At 39.5% G+C, this 14,541-nt stretch overlaps 1 protein-coding gene across 1 annotated transcript; it reads right to left on the bottom strand.

The window, feature by feature from the left end:
* Positions 1-3,325: 3,325 nt before the first annotated feature.
* Positions 3,326-9,367, bottom strand: cdk2 (cyclin-dependent kinase 2). The gene is made up of 7 exons (XM_012881148.3): positions 8,917-9,367; positions 6,256-6,333; positions 6,051-6,171; positions 5,786-5,956; positions 4,512-4,613; positions 4,213-4,416; positions 3,326-4,114 (listed from the first exon to the last, which is right to left on the bottom strand). Exons 1-7 carry the CDS (start codon positions 9,030-9,032, stop codon positions 4,010-4,012), a joined length of 897 nt encoding a protein of 298 aa, XP_012736602.1. The 5' UTR covers positions 9,033-9,367; the 3' UTR covers positions 3,326-4,009.
* Between the last annotated feature and the right edge of the window lie 5,174 nt (positions 9,368-14,541).

Raw genomic sequence — 14,541 nt, 5'->3', positions numbered from 1 at the left:
CAGGAGGTTCTACAGAAGTTCTCCTTCTGCTGACAAGCTTTATGGAGACTACATTTTCCAGCAGGACTCGGTGTTACCTGCCCACAACGCCAGAGGTACCGGAAACTGCGTCAGTGACCTTGGTGTTGCTGTGCTTGATTGGCCAGAAAACTGGCCTCACCTGGACCCCTTAGAAAACGTATGGAGTAGAGATTTCATGGGAGGAGCCGAGGCCTGCAGCCACTGAGCTATATTATACACTGGAGTGCTAATAGCCTCCTGTTAGAACAGTCGCTTTGAAGCCACCGGCCGCCATATTGGTACTCCCTATTTCCCCCCAGTAACTAGGGAATATGTGCACTGCAGCATCGAATAACAAGATTTTTTTCATGTTCAGGGGGGCTTAAAACTTTTAAAAGGCCATTTACTTTTGTTCTAAAAATATCAAGTACTGAGAAAGTCATGTGCTGAAATATTTTGCATTTTATTCATTTAAATATATATGTTTAACATTTATAAATATATAAATAACAATGTACAAAAACATATATTTACATATGTGTATACATATATATACATATATACATATACACATACTTATATATACATATATATATTTAATATGAATAACATGTAAAATATTTCAGCACCTAATTTCCTAGTAGTTAATAGTGTTAGTACATCCACTGACTGTAGAATTACCTGTGAAATATTTTCACACAGTCAGAAAACTGCTTGTTGTTGCAACCAAATCCTATGGGATTCTGTGAGAGTAGGGAGGAGCAAGATGGCCGCCAGTGACTTCAGTTTTTCGGCAAAATCAGCACTCCAGTGTATTATATAGCTCAGTGGCCTGCAGCGTGTTGATTGATGGAGGGGGCGTTTCCGCAAAACGTGTATCGAGGGGAGGAGCCGGAAACGATGACGTCAGAAGCCTCGCCGCCCAGCCGTACCACGTGACCGCTTCGGGGAGCGGTTCAGATTGCCTGCGAGTTTTGACAGTAGAGAGCGCCTCAGTTTTCAGTCAAAATATGGGAGTTTGCTGTAGAGTTGCGGTCAGTTCAGGTTTTGGATAAAATGTTGATAGCCTGGATAGAATCTGGATCAAGTTTTCATAGTTTGGAAAGAGATTGTAAAGTTTAGGTGAGAGGAGGAGGTTTGAAGAGAATGAGATGATAGAGGATGGAGCCAGCTAGGAAGAGGAGTAGTTCACCTAGATATGGGAACCTTTGACTTGATTTCTCCCAATAAGCAGTGCTTTAAGTGGGCATGCTTGCACCGCTACTCTGAGCTTCAGCCCTCAGAGTACCGGGACCCCTCCACAGTTTAGTTTGTCGCATTAATGTGGATGCAGGCGCTTCGCATGATGAGAGGAAAAGCGGAGGAAAATAATCACTGCTGGGATGTTTGCCTGACTCCTGGAGGCTCAAAGAGAACCTGAACTGCAGCAGAGTTGAATGCTAACTCCGATCAGTCCTTCACTACGCAGGAAAACGGAGGTCGGACCCAGCTGGCTTTAGTGGATCCAACAGGGATCCTGCTGCTGCACACACGCCTCGGGGAGATCAGGGGCGGTGCTAGCCATTTAGGGGCCCTGAGCACAAATGTTTTGTGGTTGCCCCCCATGTGGAAATGAACAATACAGCATTTGTCAGTATGTTTCTCTTTATTTCCAAAATAACTTCTCAATATGAATAGTTTTGAAAACAGTTGCAACAAGAGGATACATTAAAATCCTGTAAAAGCATTAAACTAATATAGTATCAACAATGGTGCCTGTACTTCCACACAAGATAACTGTGTTTTACCTATCAAGGAGGGAAATTATCAAAGAGAATAGATAAATAAAGATAGATAAAATAAAGTGTGAATAAGCTGAGAATGAAGTACAATAAATAAAATGCAATAATGGGCAGTGTATTACAAAACTAAGATTTCTTTTTGTCCTGTTTTGCTTGAAGAAACCCCCTAAAAATATCATAAATGTCTGACTTTCCAGAGGAAACTGAACAACTTGATCATGGCGTCTTATTTTCCTGAGGAAGATTTATTAGGAGGAACTAATTAAAACCAAAATCCTCGAAGTCTGCAGAACTTCTCCATAATAATTTAGATTAACAGACTAACACTGCTGTTCAGAGTGAATCGTTTTGATTTGGGGCAGAAATAATAATAAGAAATAGGCTGAACGTGGGATCAACGAGGTCTTTGTTTCTTTTGCATTTATCATGTTTTTCATTTGTCCAAAGAAGTTTTATTGTTGCTTTAGTGATAAACTGCATGTGAAAAGATGCATTGCAACAGTAAAAAACAAAACAAAAAAAAGTTGTGTTTTTTACAACATTGTTATTTCAGGTTCCTTTTTTCACTACTCAAATTATATATTTTTGCTCATTGAGGGAAGACCAGAGAGATGTCCATTTGTTTTCTTGCGCAAATATTTTCATATTACTTATATATAATAACATAGAACATTTGTATTATAAATGTTATGATTATTACTGTTACTATATTAAAGCAAAGCCTTCAGGAGGAAATGATAAAGTCAGCAGCAGCATTGTTAAATATTTGAATTTAATTTTATTAATAAAAAAAAAGTTTAAACTGGTGTTTTTACAATAATTTGCTGAAAGTCAAAAGTTGTTCAAAAACTTATTTCTGAGTAAAAACTGCCTGTCTGCTTAAGCCGTTTCACTAAAGTGACAGATAAACATGCATAGCCTGCCGTATAAGATTGTGATGAAGCCTCGTGAAATTAAACCTTCGGTGAAGCGGTTCAATGCATCATGAGGCCTCATCACACTATCACTACTGAGGAGCATCCTCGTTATGTAATATTGAAATTTTCTGACAAAGAATTTTAGGTTTTCAGTGACTGTAAGACCAAACACTACAATACAATATTCTAACTTTTGAGATGTACTTGCATTTATTTACTAAAGATTTTATTTAGGAACTATTTTATTTAGTGATACCAGAATAAAGGAGACTGAGCACAAAGATGTACTACCATACACACACACAAAAAAAAATAAAACATTTTTTTGATAAAACATGTATTATCTATCACATTTATATCCTACATATTGTTGGTCTGTTATGTTAAATGCCACAAATTTACATTTAAGTTTGCAGTGATGTAATGGGACACGGTTTAAAAGGTTTTCAGGGTTAATAATACTATTGTAAGGCACTAATAAGTAGAATTATCTGTATAAAATTGTACAAACTAGTTTAATAATTAAAAATCCTTTATTCTGATATCCTTCAAGCATCAGTCAGCTGCTCAGGTCTTGTTTATTTAACTTAAAGTAAATGTAAAAAACTATGTTTTACCCCCCCCGTCCCCCCGTCCCCCCCAAAACTGGACTCGACAATCTCTCCGACACGACCACCAGTTATCTAAAGAAGTTTTATTTTCTCTGACTGTATATAAACAATATGTATAAAAATTGTGCATTAGCTTCGAACTAACTCTAATGAACAATGCAACGGCGAGTTTAATTCTGTAAAAATACCATTGGACTACTGTAAATCAGAACCATAGTTTCAAAACAACGGTGCAGCTTTAAAACCACTTCCGAGATCTTTTGCATGGAACTGCAAGAAAAGAAAAGTTCAACCTGGAGGAAACCTGCCGTAATCTGATGTTGGTTTAGCACCGGCTCCGTTTTCTGCTGCACCTCCACGCTACGAACACAGATCGCTTTATTTGCACAATCCCACCAATTCCTCAACTAAGTTCGCCTCTAACCAACAAACTACTTGAACATCCAAAAGCTACTCGAGGATTTAAATCGGGAGGTTCAACAGCAGTCACTGCTCTGACCTGAACTCTATCGAAGAACGCTTTGAATCATTAACAACAGATCAAACAGCTGCACATAAATATGCACAATAAAATTAGAAAAGGACATTTAAACACTTGGAAACAGCCGAACTTCCACGCGGCTACTTTGAGGCCGCCTTCAGAGGCCGAGGAAGCGTTTCGGCTCCTGTAGTGTCCAGGTCGCTCCCGTCTCAGCACCGATCACAGTCTCAGATGAGGAACCGGCATGGAGACGTCCCGGAAGAACCGGTGTACGAGTGCATTTTTGGCAGAGATCCTCTTGTTTGGGTCATAATTCAGCATTTCCTAAAAATAAAATAAAATAAAGAAATAAATAAAGAATCACATATCAGAATCTCTCTTTACGCAACTTCTTAAATGAATTAAATCTAAAATGTCCTCACCGCCAGCAGCTCCCTGCCGTCCTCGTCGAGAAGAGGCACCACCTTGGCTAAATCCTGCCGGGCCCACTTAGGGAAGGACGGCTTGTAGTCGGGCATCGACGTGACTCCGGGCCACACCACCTCGTCCGGCGTTCCCAGGGTACGGAAGATTCGGAACAGCTGGTCTATCTCCGAGTCCCCGGGGAATAGCGCCCTCCTGGTGACCTGCGGGCAGAGAGCGGCCGTCCTGCTGGTTATGCGGCTCTCTTGGCTGGCTCAGCGGTTCTCGCGAAGAGACCCGGCCGGACCGCTCGCATTACCATTTCAGCAAAGATGCAGCCCAGACTCCAGATGTCGACAGCTGTCGAGTAGTACTTGCAGCCCAGGAGGATTTCAGGTGCTCTGTACCAAAGCGTAACCACCTGGAAAACATGAGAAAATAATAATTAGAGACGCCCTGATGGAAATGTTCTGATCTCCAGGTTCAGCACCGCTTTTTTCTGATTTCTCTTCCATATATCAAAAGATATAGGGAAGGTATAAAAACATTTTGTAGCTTTCCTGTCTCGGGTGTTCATTATTATTTATATTTAGAGCAGAAGTAACATTACAGAAGTCGCAATAAAAACAGGATTCTACTATTATTTCATAATATTTGAAACTCTTTAGCCTTGTATGATAGCAGGTTATAAAACAGTTCTCTTCATAAGCATCCCCTCAGAGAAGCTATCCTTACCCCAACTCTGATCTACAGAAAGTTGCAGACATTTCCAAATCCAGCACGTTCCGTAGCAGGCAGAGGTTAAAAGCTTAAAGAGATCGATTTGAACAACGGCGCCGTTCAGCCTTCCTGTTATCCGCTAAAAGTCTCGCTCTTGCCTGCAGCCCCAACGAACCGCAGAGATACCTCAACATGCCAGAGAAACTGGTTTCCTTCTAAACAGCTTCTTGAATTACTGCGCTTCCTTTGACTTTATTTTAAAACAATCATCGGACATCGGGAATGACTAACTTTAAGTCTTCTTCACTCAATAAGTGTCCACACCAAACGGTGCTGGTGTCCGCATGAACTGGCAGCTTATTACGTAGATGATCTGAGTTTCTGACCGGGGCTGACGAAGCTGTAAATGGGAGGGTCTCTGGCTTTGAATACGCCTGTGGACCGCCATGAAAAATAACAGTTTGCATGGTATGTTTAAAAAAAAATCCTTAATTTAAAGTTCTTTTAAATCAAGATTAAAAACACATTTGTTTAGGATTGCCTTCCACTGTTCTAGTTAAACTGTTTTACTGAAACATCATTAGTTCAGCTTTGTAGTCGAACTGTTTTTAATGTTTGCTTTTAGTTTCTATTTTTCCATGTTCCATTTTGTTTCTACATTTTATTCCAACTTGCTTTTTTCCTGTATTTTAATAATTTAAAGCACTTTGCACTGTCTCTGTACTGAAATGTGCTATACAAATAAATTTGCCTTGCCTTAATCTACTCTGCCGTCACCTTATCGGGATACCTGAACACCCCCCCCCCCTTCACAGCCAGGTGTGGGGTAAAGAATAAGAGATAATTTCCTTAAAGACTGCGCCACCATCTCACCTCATGTGTGTAAGTGCGCACAGGTACTCCGAAGGCCCTCGCCAGGCCAAAGTCCGCCAGCTTGATCTCTCCCTGGGCGTTGATAAGGAGGTTCTGGGGCTTCAGGTCTCGATGGAGAACTCTGTGAGAGTGGCAGAAGGCCAGGCCTTGCAGCAGCTGGAAGAGATAACTCTAAAAGAAGAGTGAGAAATACAATTATTAGACACACAGCAGATTGATTTACACCACTGGGAGAGTATTGTGACACACATGGAGCGATGGGTACCTTAACCAAAGGCAGCGGGATGCCCGTGACCGAGGAGGAGTCCATGAACTTCTTCAGATCCTGGTGAAGGAACTCGAAAACGAGATAAAGTTTGTTCTCTGTGTGGATGACGTCCCGCAGCCTGAGGGGAGCGTCACAAACAGGCTGGTTAAGACAAACAGCGCGACCGACACGCGTCTCCTGATAAAGAACGTTCTCCACTCACTTGACGATGTTTGGATGGCTGAGTTCTTTGAGGAGAGAAATTTCTCGGATGGCTGTGCTGGGAACGCCCTCGGTTTCCCTGAACACAACGCAGGGCAGAGTTAGCCTGAGCCCAGACTCTTCAGTCGCTCACCGCTCACTTAGAGCATAACCACTTCACATTAGTCTTTATGTCCTCGAGGGTTTGAAAGGTACCACAGCAAGGCACACAGAAGAAACAGAGCCTGAGAAGACGCTCGGTTCAGCATCCGTGTGTTTTTCTCTCTCACTTATTGTATATGCAGCTCTTTTTAACAAGACCCACACTCACCTGACAGAGAATCCCATAGTTTTCCTGAATGTCTAGGAACCCCGGTCAGATCTCTGAAACAGCAGTAGCTAAGTGGACCACTGAGCGGACACATGATGCATTAGACAGGACTAGGCATGGGCTGGTATCACGATACTCTGAGGTTTTAAAAGGTTCTGGTGGAAAAGCTTTCTGTCAAACCGCTCCAACTTCTCCTAATGAGACGCCAGACAAAGAGCTTTGAGTGACCCGAGTTTTCTCGAGAGCTCTATGGAGTAGGGCTGGGCGATATGGGTGAAAAATAAAATTTTAATTTGTTTTTTACAGAATCAGATTAATCGACATTCTTCTCTTTTGTTTGATAAACGCTAATTGCTGAACCTATTTTAAAAACCTACTTTTATTTGAATAATTCCATCTGGGAGTTGATCCAAATTCAGAGTGTAACTTATTACGTTAAAACGCGCTTATAAAACAAGATGGCAGTGTATAACACAAAATATTTGCTGCTAGTTGTATTACACGTCTAAGAACGGGCTTCGCTTGTACAACCTCACACCAACTTCAAAAATAAGTAAATGCCTGAATTAAAGTGCCTGGTCTTGGGGTAAAAAAAGTCTTTGGAGTATTTTGACAGTATATTTTCCTAAAGACTGGATGCCATTACCAAAACAATTTCCACTTTAGGGACGGATACAGTCCAACGTTTCATGGAAGGCCAGGAGAGGTAATTGGAGAAAAAAAAAAATCTCGGTTTTCCAAAATTAAATCTTCAGGAGTTACAAATTCATATTAATGGATATAATCGATTTATCGTCCAGTACTACTATGGAGTATAGAGTAATATGATGTTGACCTGCTTAAAGACGGCTCCTAGGCTCCTTTTCCTAGCTCCTGTTCGTTGACCTTTCACGGGGTCAACAGTAAGATCTCTTATCGTGGGGAGGAAAGGGGTTTAGACCGATTTCAGACAGCCTTTAACTCTGACGTCATTACGCGACAGAAACGTACGTTTGAATGATGCGAGTCAAATCCGGGCCTTCAGCATTCCCAAAATCAACTACAAAACACGCAAGTTAAATAAACGCAGCGAACGGCTGAAGCTCTCCATTACACAAACCAACACATAAACTTATCCAGGCTTTCCACTTCTAACCGTTCTCCTCGCTTGCTGTTGTCTGCCTGAACACAGCTGACATACTGGCGGTGATTTTGTTTTCATTTATTTTTGTTTTTATTTCATTTTTAACAGAAAATGGTGTATACACATTATATGCTAAATAAACTATGTGCACAACATAAATAATCAGCTTCATTTTTGTGGTTAACATCTACATTATATCTTTTCACATCACAGCTGGCGATTTTATTGCCTTCTTTGATTTAAAACATTGCCGTTACACCATCTATGGATCTTACTGGTTGCAGACAACAAAGGCGGAAATTGTGAAAGGTCCCTTGTCCACATGGATCAGCAACAAGCCATGAAATATGTCAAAGGTTCAATGGCGCTGTTTACAAGTGAACGCTCTCTTCTCTCCGGTCGTTTTTATTATTTTCTGTGAGTTGAGCTGTCACGCAAAGGATTGTGGGATTCCTTAGAGCTCCTTAGCGTTGACAGGAGACCTCGTGAGGTTCCTATGCAAAAGGAGCTACGATAGGAAGCATAAAGGATCCTTTTCCCACCTCCTTCATTACTCACCGCACTATTCGGACAGAACTTATGACGACTGCTGATGCACTTCATCTCTGGCCAAAGGGTCTTTACCCAAAATATGTTTTCGGATGCAGCCCTACACCTTTACTCTTTTTTTTACGAGAAAATACAAATATGTCCGTTTGGAAAATATTCAGTTTGAAAACCCACAGGCAGTAATCGTAACAATGTTTTTTACTTAACTTATCTCCCCAGCCATCGCTGCTGCTTGTGCACCCCTTCTAGCCCCACAGTTTTTCCTTCCACTTAACTTTTCATCAATATGCAATGCAGAACTCATTACCTTTTGTAGCTCCGGTCAGTTTGATTAGTCTTACATAATACTTTCTGGCAAGCTTTTTTAATTATTATTATTAGCTGTCGTAATTGTTATATCTATGACTTGAAAAATACCATATACTGTGCGACAAATATTCTTAAAATCTATACATTACTTGATTTGCACTTTGCTATTGTGATGTACTGAATGTTTCTTACTTCTTTTTTTTTTACTGTATATAGTCTGAAACTGTGTAGTTTTTTTTTCCTTGTATGAAGTTAACATATGGAAAAAAACCACTAGGTCCAAACATTTCATCCAATATGAGGCTGTGTCAGGAGTTGCCTGCCTCCCTACCGGCACATCACCAACCACAACACCGACAATCTGGACTTACGTGTCCAGCCGGATTTTCTTCAGAGCGACCGTTTCTCCGGTCACTTTGTTCTTCGCCTTGTAAACCACTCCGTACGTCCCTTCTCCGATTTTCTCCACCTTCTGAAACGTATCCATCGTCCCGGTAAAAGCCCACGGAGACGTGGCCGGGCAGAGGGCTGCACTCTTTGTGTCGGAGCTAACGGCTACAGGGACGGGCGTTGGGGAGCAACGCGGGCAACGAGCGACTGCTGCTCCGGCCGCTTCCTTCAGTCGACCCGGGGACGCCTCAGCGAGAGCAAGGGGTCGTGGGCAGAGTCCGTGGGGTCCGAGGCCAGCTAACCACGGCGAAGGAAACGAACATGTGGACAGCCTGTTGGAGGACAAACGCGTAGATCTGATGGCTGCCGGCGCGGCGGTTGCTCCTCGGAGGAAACTAGTGAACCAACACAACAGCGTTTCCCGCGTTGGGCCGGGTGCACTCGATTATGTGTCCGGGACACACCGGATGTGAGCGCTGTATGATGTCTGAATGGTTATTTTATCGATTTTTCCAATGGCGTTATACCTTCCGAGCCTAGCCACTTGTGTTGTCGTTTTCTAGTCTATTAAACGCAATATGCATTTATTTGTAGCGTCGCTTAGTTTCCTTTTTTTGTTTCGAACAGCTGCTGGGCGGGTTAACGCGGGTATGCGCGGTCAACAAACCTTTCTGGTCACGTGGTCAAAACTCGATGACGTTGTTCCGGACGTAGTTTTTATTGGATGAGAAACGTTATATTATCATTTGTAGTAGTAGTAGTAGTAGTAGTATTTTCTAATGCCTCTGGTCTTTACCTAAATGTGAACAAATGCGAACAAAGCAGTGTGAGCTGTCTTAAATCTGCAATATACAGACAAAAAAAACAGTTAATTACTTAGGAATAGTGTTAACCAAAAAACAAACAAACAAAGAAATAAATTCTCCGGTGCCTCAAAACCTCCTCCTGAACTACCTGACACTTCAGACTGTTTTCAATCTAGTTTTCCTAAAAATAAGTCAAATTTATTTGTATAGCACATTTCAGCAGCAAGGCAGTTCAAAGTACTTTACATCATGAAAACAAAGAAATTATAAACAAATCTGGGTTATTATATCCAAAAGAAGCAGAACTTTACTTTTCTACTGTATGCTCCGAAGCTATTAAAACTGTCCCTATGCTCCAAATTCAAAATATTTCTGAAATCTTTATCCATATTGATATATGTATGTGTTTTGTTTTGCATAAAACCCCCGGCGATTGTTCATAATATCCACATAATCATATGTTATGTGATTATATTTGTATGTTGCAAAGAATATTCTAATAAAGTTATTAGAATTTTATTTTTGTTGTTTTGAATAATATTTCCTTTGGTGTTATTAATAATACAAGTGTATTTTTATATAAAGTAGATTATAGAAATAAATGATGGATGAAAATATAGATTATTACATACAGTGTAATATATACTTAAAGGTTGTTATTTTCAAAAAGTAAATTTAAGATATATGGAAATGCATGCAATATACAGTGGGGCACAAAAGTATTTAGTCAGCCACTGATTGTGTAAGTTCTCCGACTTAGAAAGATGAGAGGGTTCTGTAATTTTCATCATAGGTACACTTCAAATATGAGAGACAAAGTGAGGGGGGAAAAAACAGGGAAATCACATTGTATGATTTATTGGTAAGTTATGGTGGAAAATAAGTATTTGGTCAATATCTTAAGTTAAGCCCTTGGTAATTTTCTGGTTTCTTGTGTTATTTTTTCCTTCATCTGGGATGGCCACATCGATCACAACGGCTGTCCTCTGCTGATATATATATATATATATATATATATATATATATATATATATATATATATATATATATATATATATATATATGGAGAGAAAGAGAGAGTGTGTACAGTCTTGGCCTGTATATTTTCAGAATATAGAATATATTTTAGACTAATATACAGAGTGTAAGACATGCTTAAAGGTTGATATATTGAAAATCTTAATATTTAGCAATTAAGGGGAGTTAAATCAAAACGTATGCCGTGATGCAAACTATAACTAAGAAGAGTCAGTATCGCCCTCTGGTGGCATTATGATTGGTTGTCCAAAGTATTTCTTGTGAATGTTTTTAATTTCCAACTTTTTGGGGTTAACTCTCCTTTTTTCTCTCAGTATTATTGAATAAGCATTTATCAGTTGGGGCCTATTGAGACAAGAGGCCTTGTTTGTTTAATGATTGATTTATTACAGTGGAACTCAAATAGTTGTACGCAATAATCAAATGTTTCACATAATCATCATCTTCTGTTTCTTCTTCTTGTCATTACTGTTGTTGTGTTTGCTGACATCCTTATTATTAAGGAATTATTATATTGTTTTTGTACGCTAACATAAATCAACATTACTGCAACAAAATATTATCGTAAAAAAAAATCACTGGTATAACCATCTCCTTATCTATGTTTCATAAAGTAAAATTATCAGCTGCAAAAAACAAAAGTTTCACATCGTGGTTCTTTGTGGTCATGTGAGCTCTCTGTGTTCATCCAGGCTGGTGGCTAGATTAAACCTTCACAAAGCCTTGATTAAAAAAAAAAAAACTAAAATAAATGTGAGTGCATTTTGTCGCCCCATCCTTTCTCTGAGGAGGCATCAATTTAAAATTTAACAAAGCAACGTAACAGAGAGCAAATCAGCGACAAAGTTTGACATAACTACTAGGTTCTGTCTTAGACTTTTTTATTTCATGCCCTGATTGTGAAAAATTCTAATCTGAAGACACTAAAAGCTTTGTTTTCTATCTTGAAGCTTAGTGACAGCTTTAGCAGCTTTATTTAAAGTCAACAATGCGCAGAGATTATCTCAGCCTTGGAGACTCAAAGTCAAAGCAATCATACGTTAAATGTCAAACAACACCCATTATGTCTCCTTTGAAAGACATTGATGTAATTTAAGATGTCCTTTTAAAACACAAAGAATTTGCTTCCGTCTGTCCGCACATAGAAAGTATTCATGACAATACGGCACATGATCAGAGCCCAGAGGCTGAACACCGCTTCGCACAAACAAACCTAACAGCTGAGGAGATGCCGTTTCGGAGCACTGTCCATAAACTACATTTCGTTTTAGCCAGAGGTTTTCCTTCTGATTTCACTCAGCTCAATAGTACGATTGTTGATTTCTCGGAAAACTGAATTACAATGCCTTGAAAAAGTATTCCCACCCCTCGAACTTTTTCCCCATTAAATCTCGTTACAACCACAAACTTCAATGCATTTTGTTGATAGACCAACAGAAGGCGGTGCATTTTAGTGAGATAAAAAGGAAAATATATTAATTTCAACATTATTTTTCACAAATAAGATATTAAAAAGTTTGGTGTGTATGTTTTAAGCCACCTTCACTCTGATACCCAAAAACAAAATGCAATGCAACCAACAGCCTACTGAAGTCCCTGAATTAGTAAATAACATTTAAAGTTGAATGTTGGTCTAAATTTCCTTTTTTTCATGCTTTAGGGTTTCATTTTGTAGTTTTTGTTAGAGTGGTGGTCTAGTGGTTAGAGAGCTGGGCGTTTGCGAAGGTTGCCGGTTTGAAGCCTGTCTCTCTGGGTCCCTGAGTTAGGCCGTTGACAACAGATTGCTCCCTGTAGGCCACTCAGTGTCGGCAGCACATAGAGACAAATTTCCCCTCTGTGGGACTATAAAGAGTAATATGTTTTCATTATTTTATTCATTTAACCAGCGCGGACAGGGATGCTACCCAAAACAGATGGGAAGATGTCCATCCATCCATCCATTTTCCCACACGCTTATCCCTCATTGGGTTGCGAGGGGTGCTGGTGCTTATCTCCAGCTGTCAGTGGACGAGAGGCGGGATACACCCTGGACAGGTCGCCAGTCTGTCGCACATGGGAAGATGTATGGAGCTAAAAACAGGGAATAAAAACTGTTCTCACCGGACTCGGCGGACTGGGGGCGGAGGTTCACCTTCTAGCAGGAAAACAACCTTAAACCTGCAGGCAGAGCTGCAGGGATGGGGTTAGTTTTAATGTTTTGAATCTTTGATTTAATGATTTAAATCAAAGTATTTTCAGAAGGTGGGATGGGTCAGTACAGATTTAAATCTAATGGAGAATCTGGCAAGGCTTTACATTTTACGTTTACAGACACTCCAACCTGGCTGAGCTCGAACTGTCTTTAAAAAGAAGAATACAGCCGAATTTCAACGTTTAGTTTTGCAAAGCAGTTAGTTCATTACTGTAAATGATCTGCAGCTGTAAATGCTGCTACAAATAATTTAGTCAAGGTTCTGAAAGCAAACACATTTCTCACGTTTCCAAATTGTATTTGGAAAATATTTGAACTGTATGTATTGTTTTCCTTCCACTTAAGAATCATGTTCTATTTTGCATTGGTTCATCTCATAAAATCCAGATACAATTTGTTGAAGTTTGTGGTTCTAAAATGACAAAGTATAAACATGTTCATGGAGTATGGATGCTTTTGTAATGCACTGCATATTGAACCTATTTGAGGGATGCGATGTACTAACAAAGGTTTGCATTTCCCATTCACTCCTTTTCCATATCAATAGGAGGAGGACATTTTCTCCTGACCTTCTTGGTTCTATAAAATGTTAAGAAACCCACAAATTATGTGAAAAATGTCATCCCATTGGGATGCTAAAACACAGAAAACATGGTGAATGAATTCTGCAGCGGCCATGAATGAACAATTGGTTGTGTCCAGACAGCTTTATTGATCAGGTTTTAGACAATTGCCTTTCATTTGAATTCAGAGTCAGTTCAGGCAGCCAAAAGCCTGCCCTGTGCTCCAGTTTATTTTTCATCTCCACCAAGGCTTTCATTATACTGAATAACCAACAGGTAGTTTGTATAGATAGCTAAATAATGTTAAGGAGTTCTGTTTTTATTTAGTTTGGGTTTTTATTTGCGCAAAATCTGCTAAACATCATTACTTAGATGTTACATAGCATTACATTGGAGAATAAAGAGAAAAGAAGCTAAAGGTTGACTGCTTGTGGTATGTTTAGTCAGGTGCTCTTGGGGGGATTTATTTCCTCCCGAACACTTTAGTGAGCACATGAGGGGTCACATGCAGTGCGGCCTGAATAGTCTCAGAGACATGAGACAACATCACTGGGAAAACCACCAGGAGCTGGAATAAAAAAGCTTAATGACTCCTCTGAACCAGGACCATGGATATATTTTAATATATTTTTTTTTAGTTGATGAAAAATGTGAAAGTAAATTAAAGAGGAAATGAAAACAGATCAAGTAAATATATACACCAATAAAACTTTATTTGGTTTTAAATCAGCTTTTATTTTTAAAAAAAGGTGTAATTCTATTAGAATTATGTTTTGGATAAAAGTGTATACAATTCTTATCAACAAGTAAGAACGCATGCTGAGAATAACAATAAATGTGTTTTAACTGACCGATGTACATTTTACCAATCAGAAAAAGACAGATTTTGTAATTCTGTCAGAATGTGTTTTCATTTGTTGTTTGTATAAGACCTCTGTCCTCCATCCCATCAGTTTAGTAGCTATTCTAACACAGCTATTACACAGAAAGCTATTAACAGGTTGCATA

The sequence above is a fragment of the Fundulus heteroclitus genome, chromosome 20 (assembly GCF_011125445.2).
Source record: "Fundulus heteroclitus isolate FHET01 chromosome 20, MU-UCD_Fhet_4.1, whole genome shotgun sequence".
In the NCBI taxonomy this organism is placed as follows: domain Eukaryota; kingdom Metazoa; phylum Chordata; class Actinopteri; order Cyprinodontiformes; family Fundulidae; genus Fundulus; species Fundulus heteroclitus.
The sequence above is the reverse complement of the archived record's forward strand: the minus strand, read 5'-3'. Positions and strand labels throughout refer to the sequence as shown.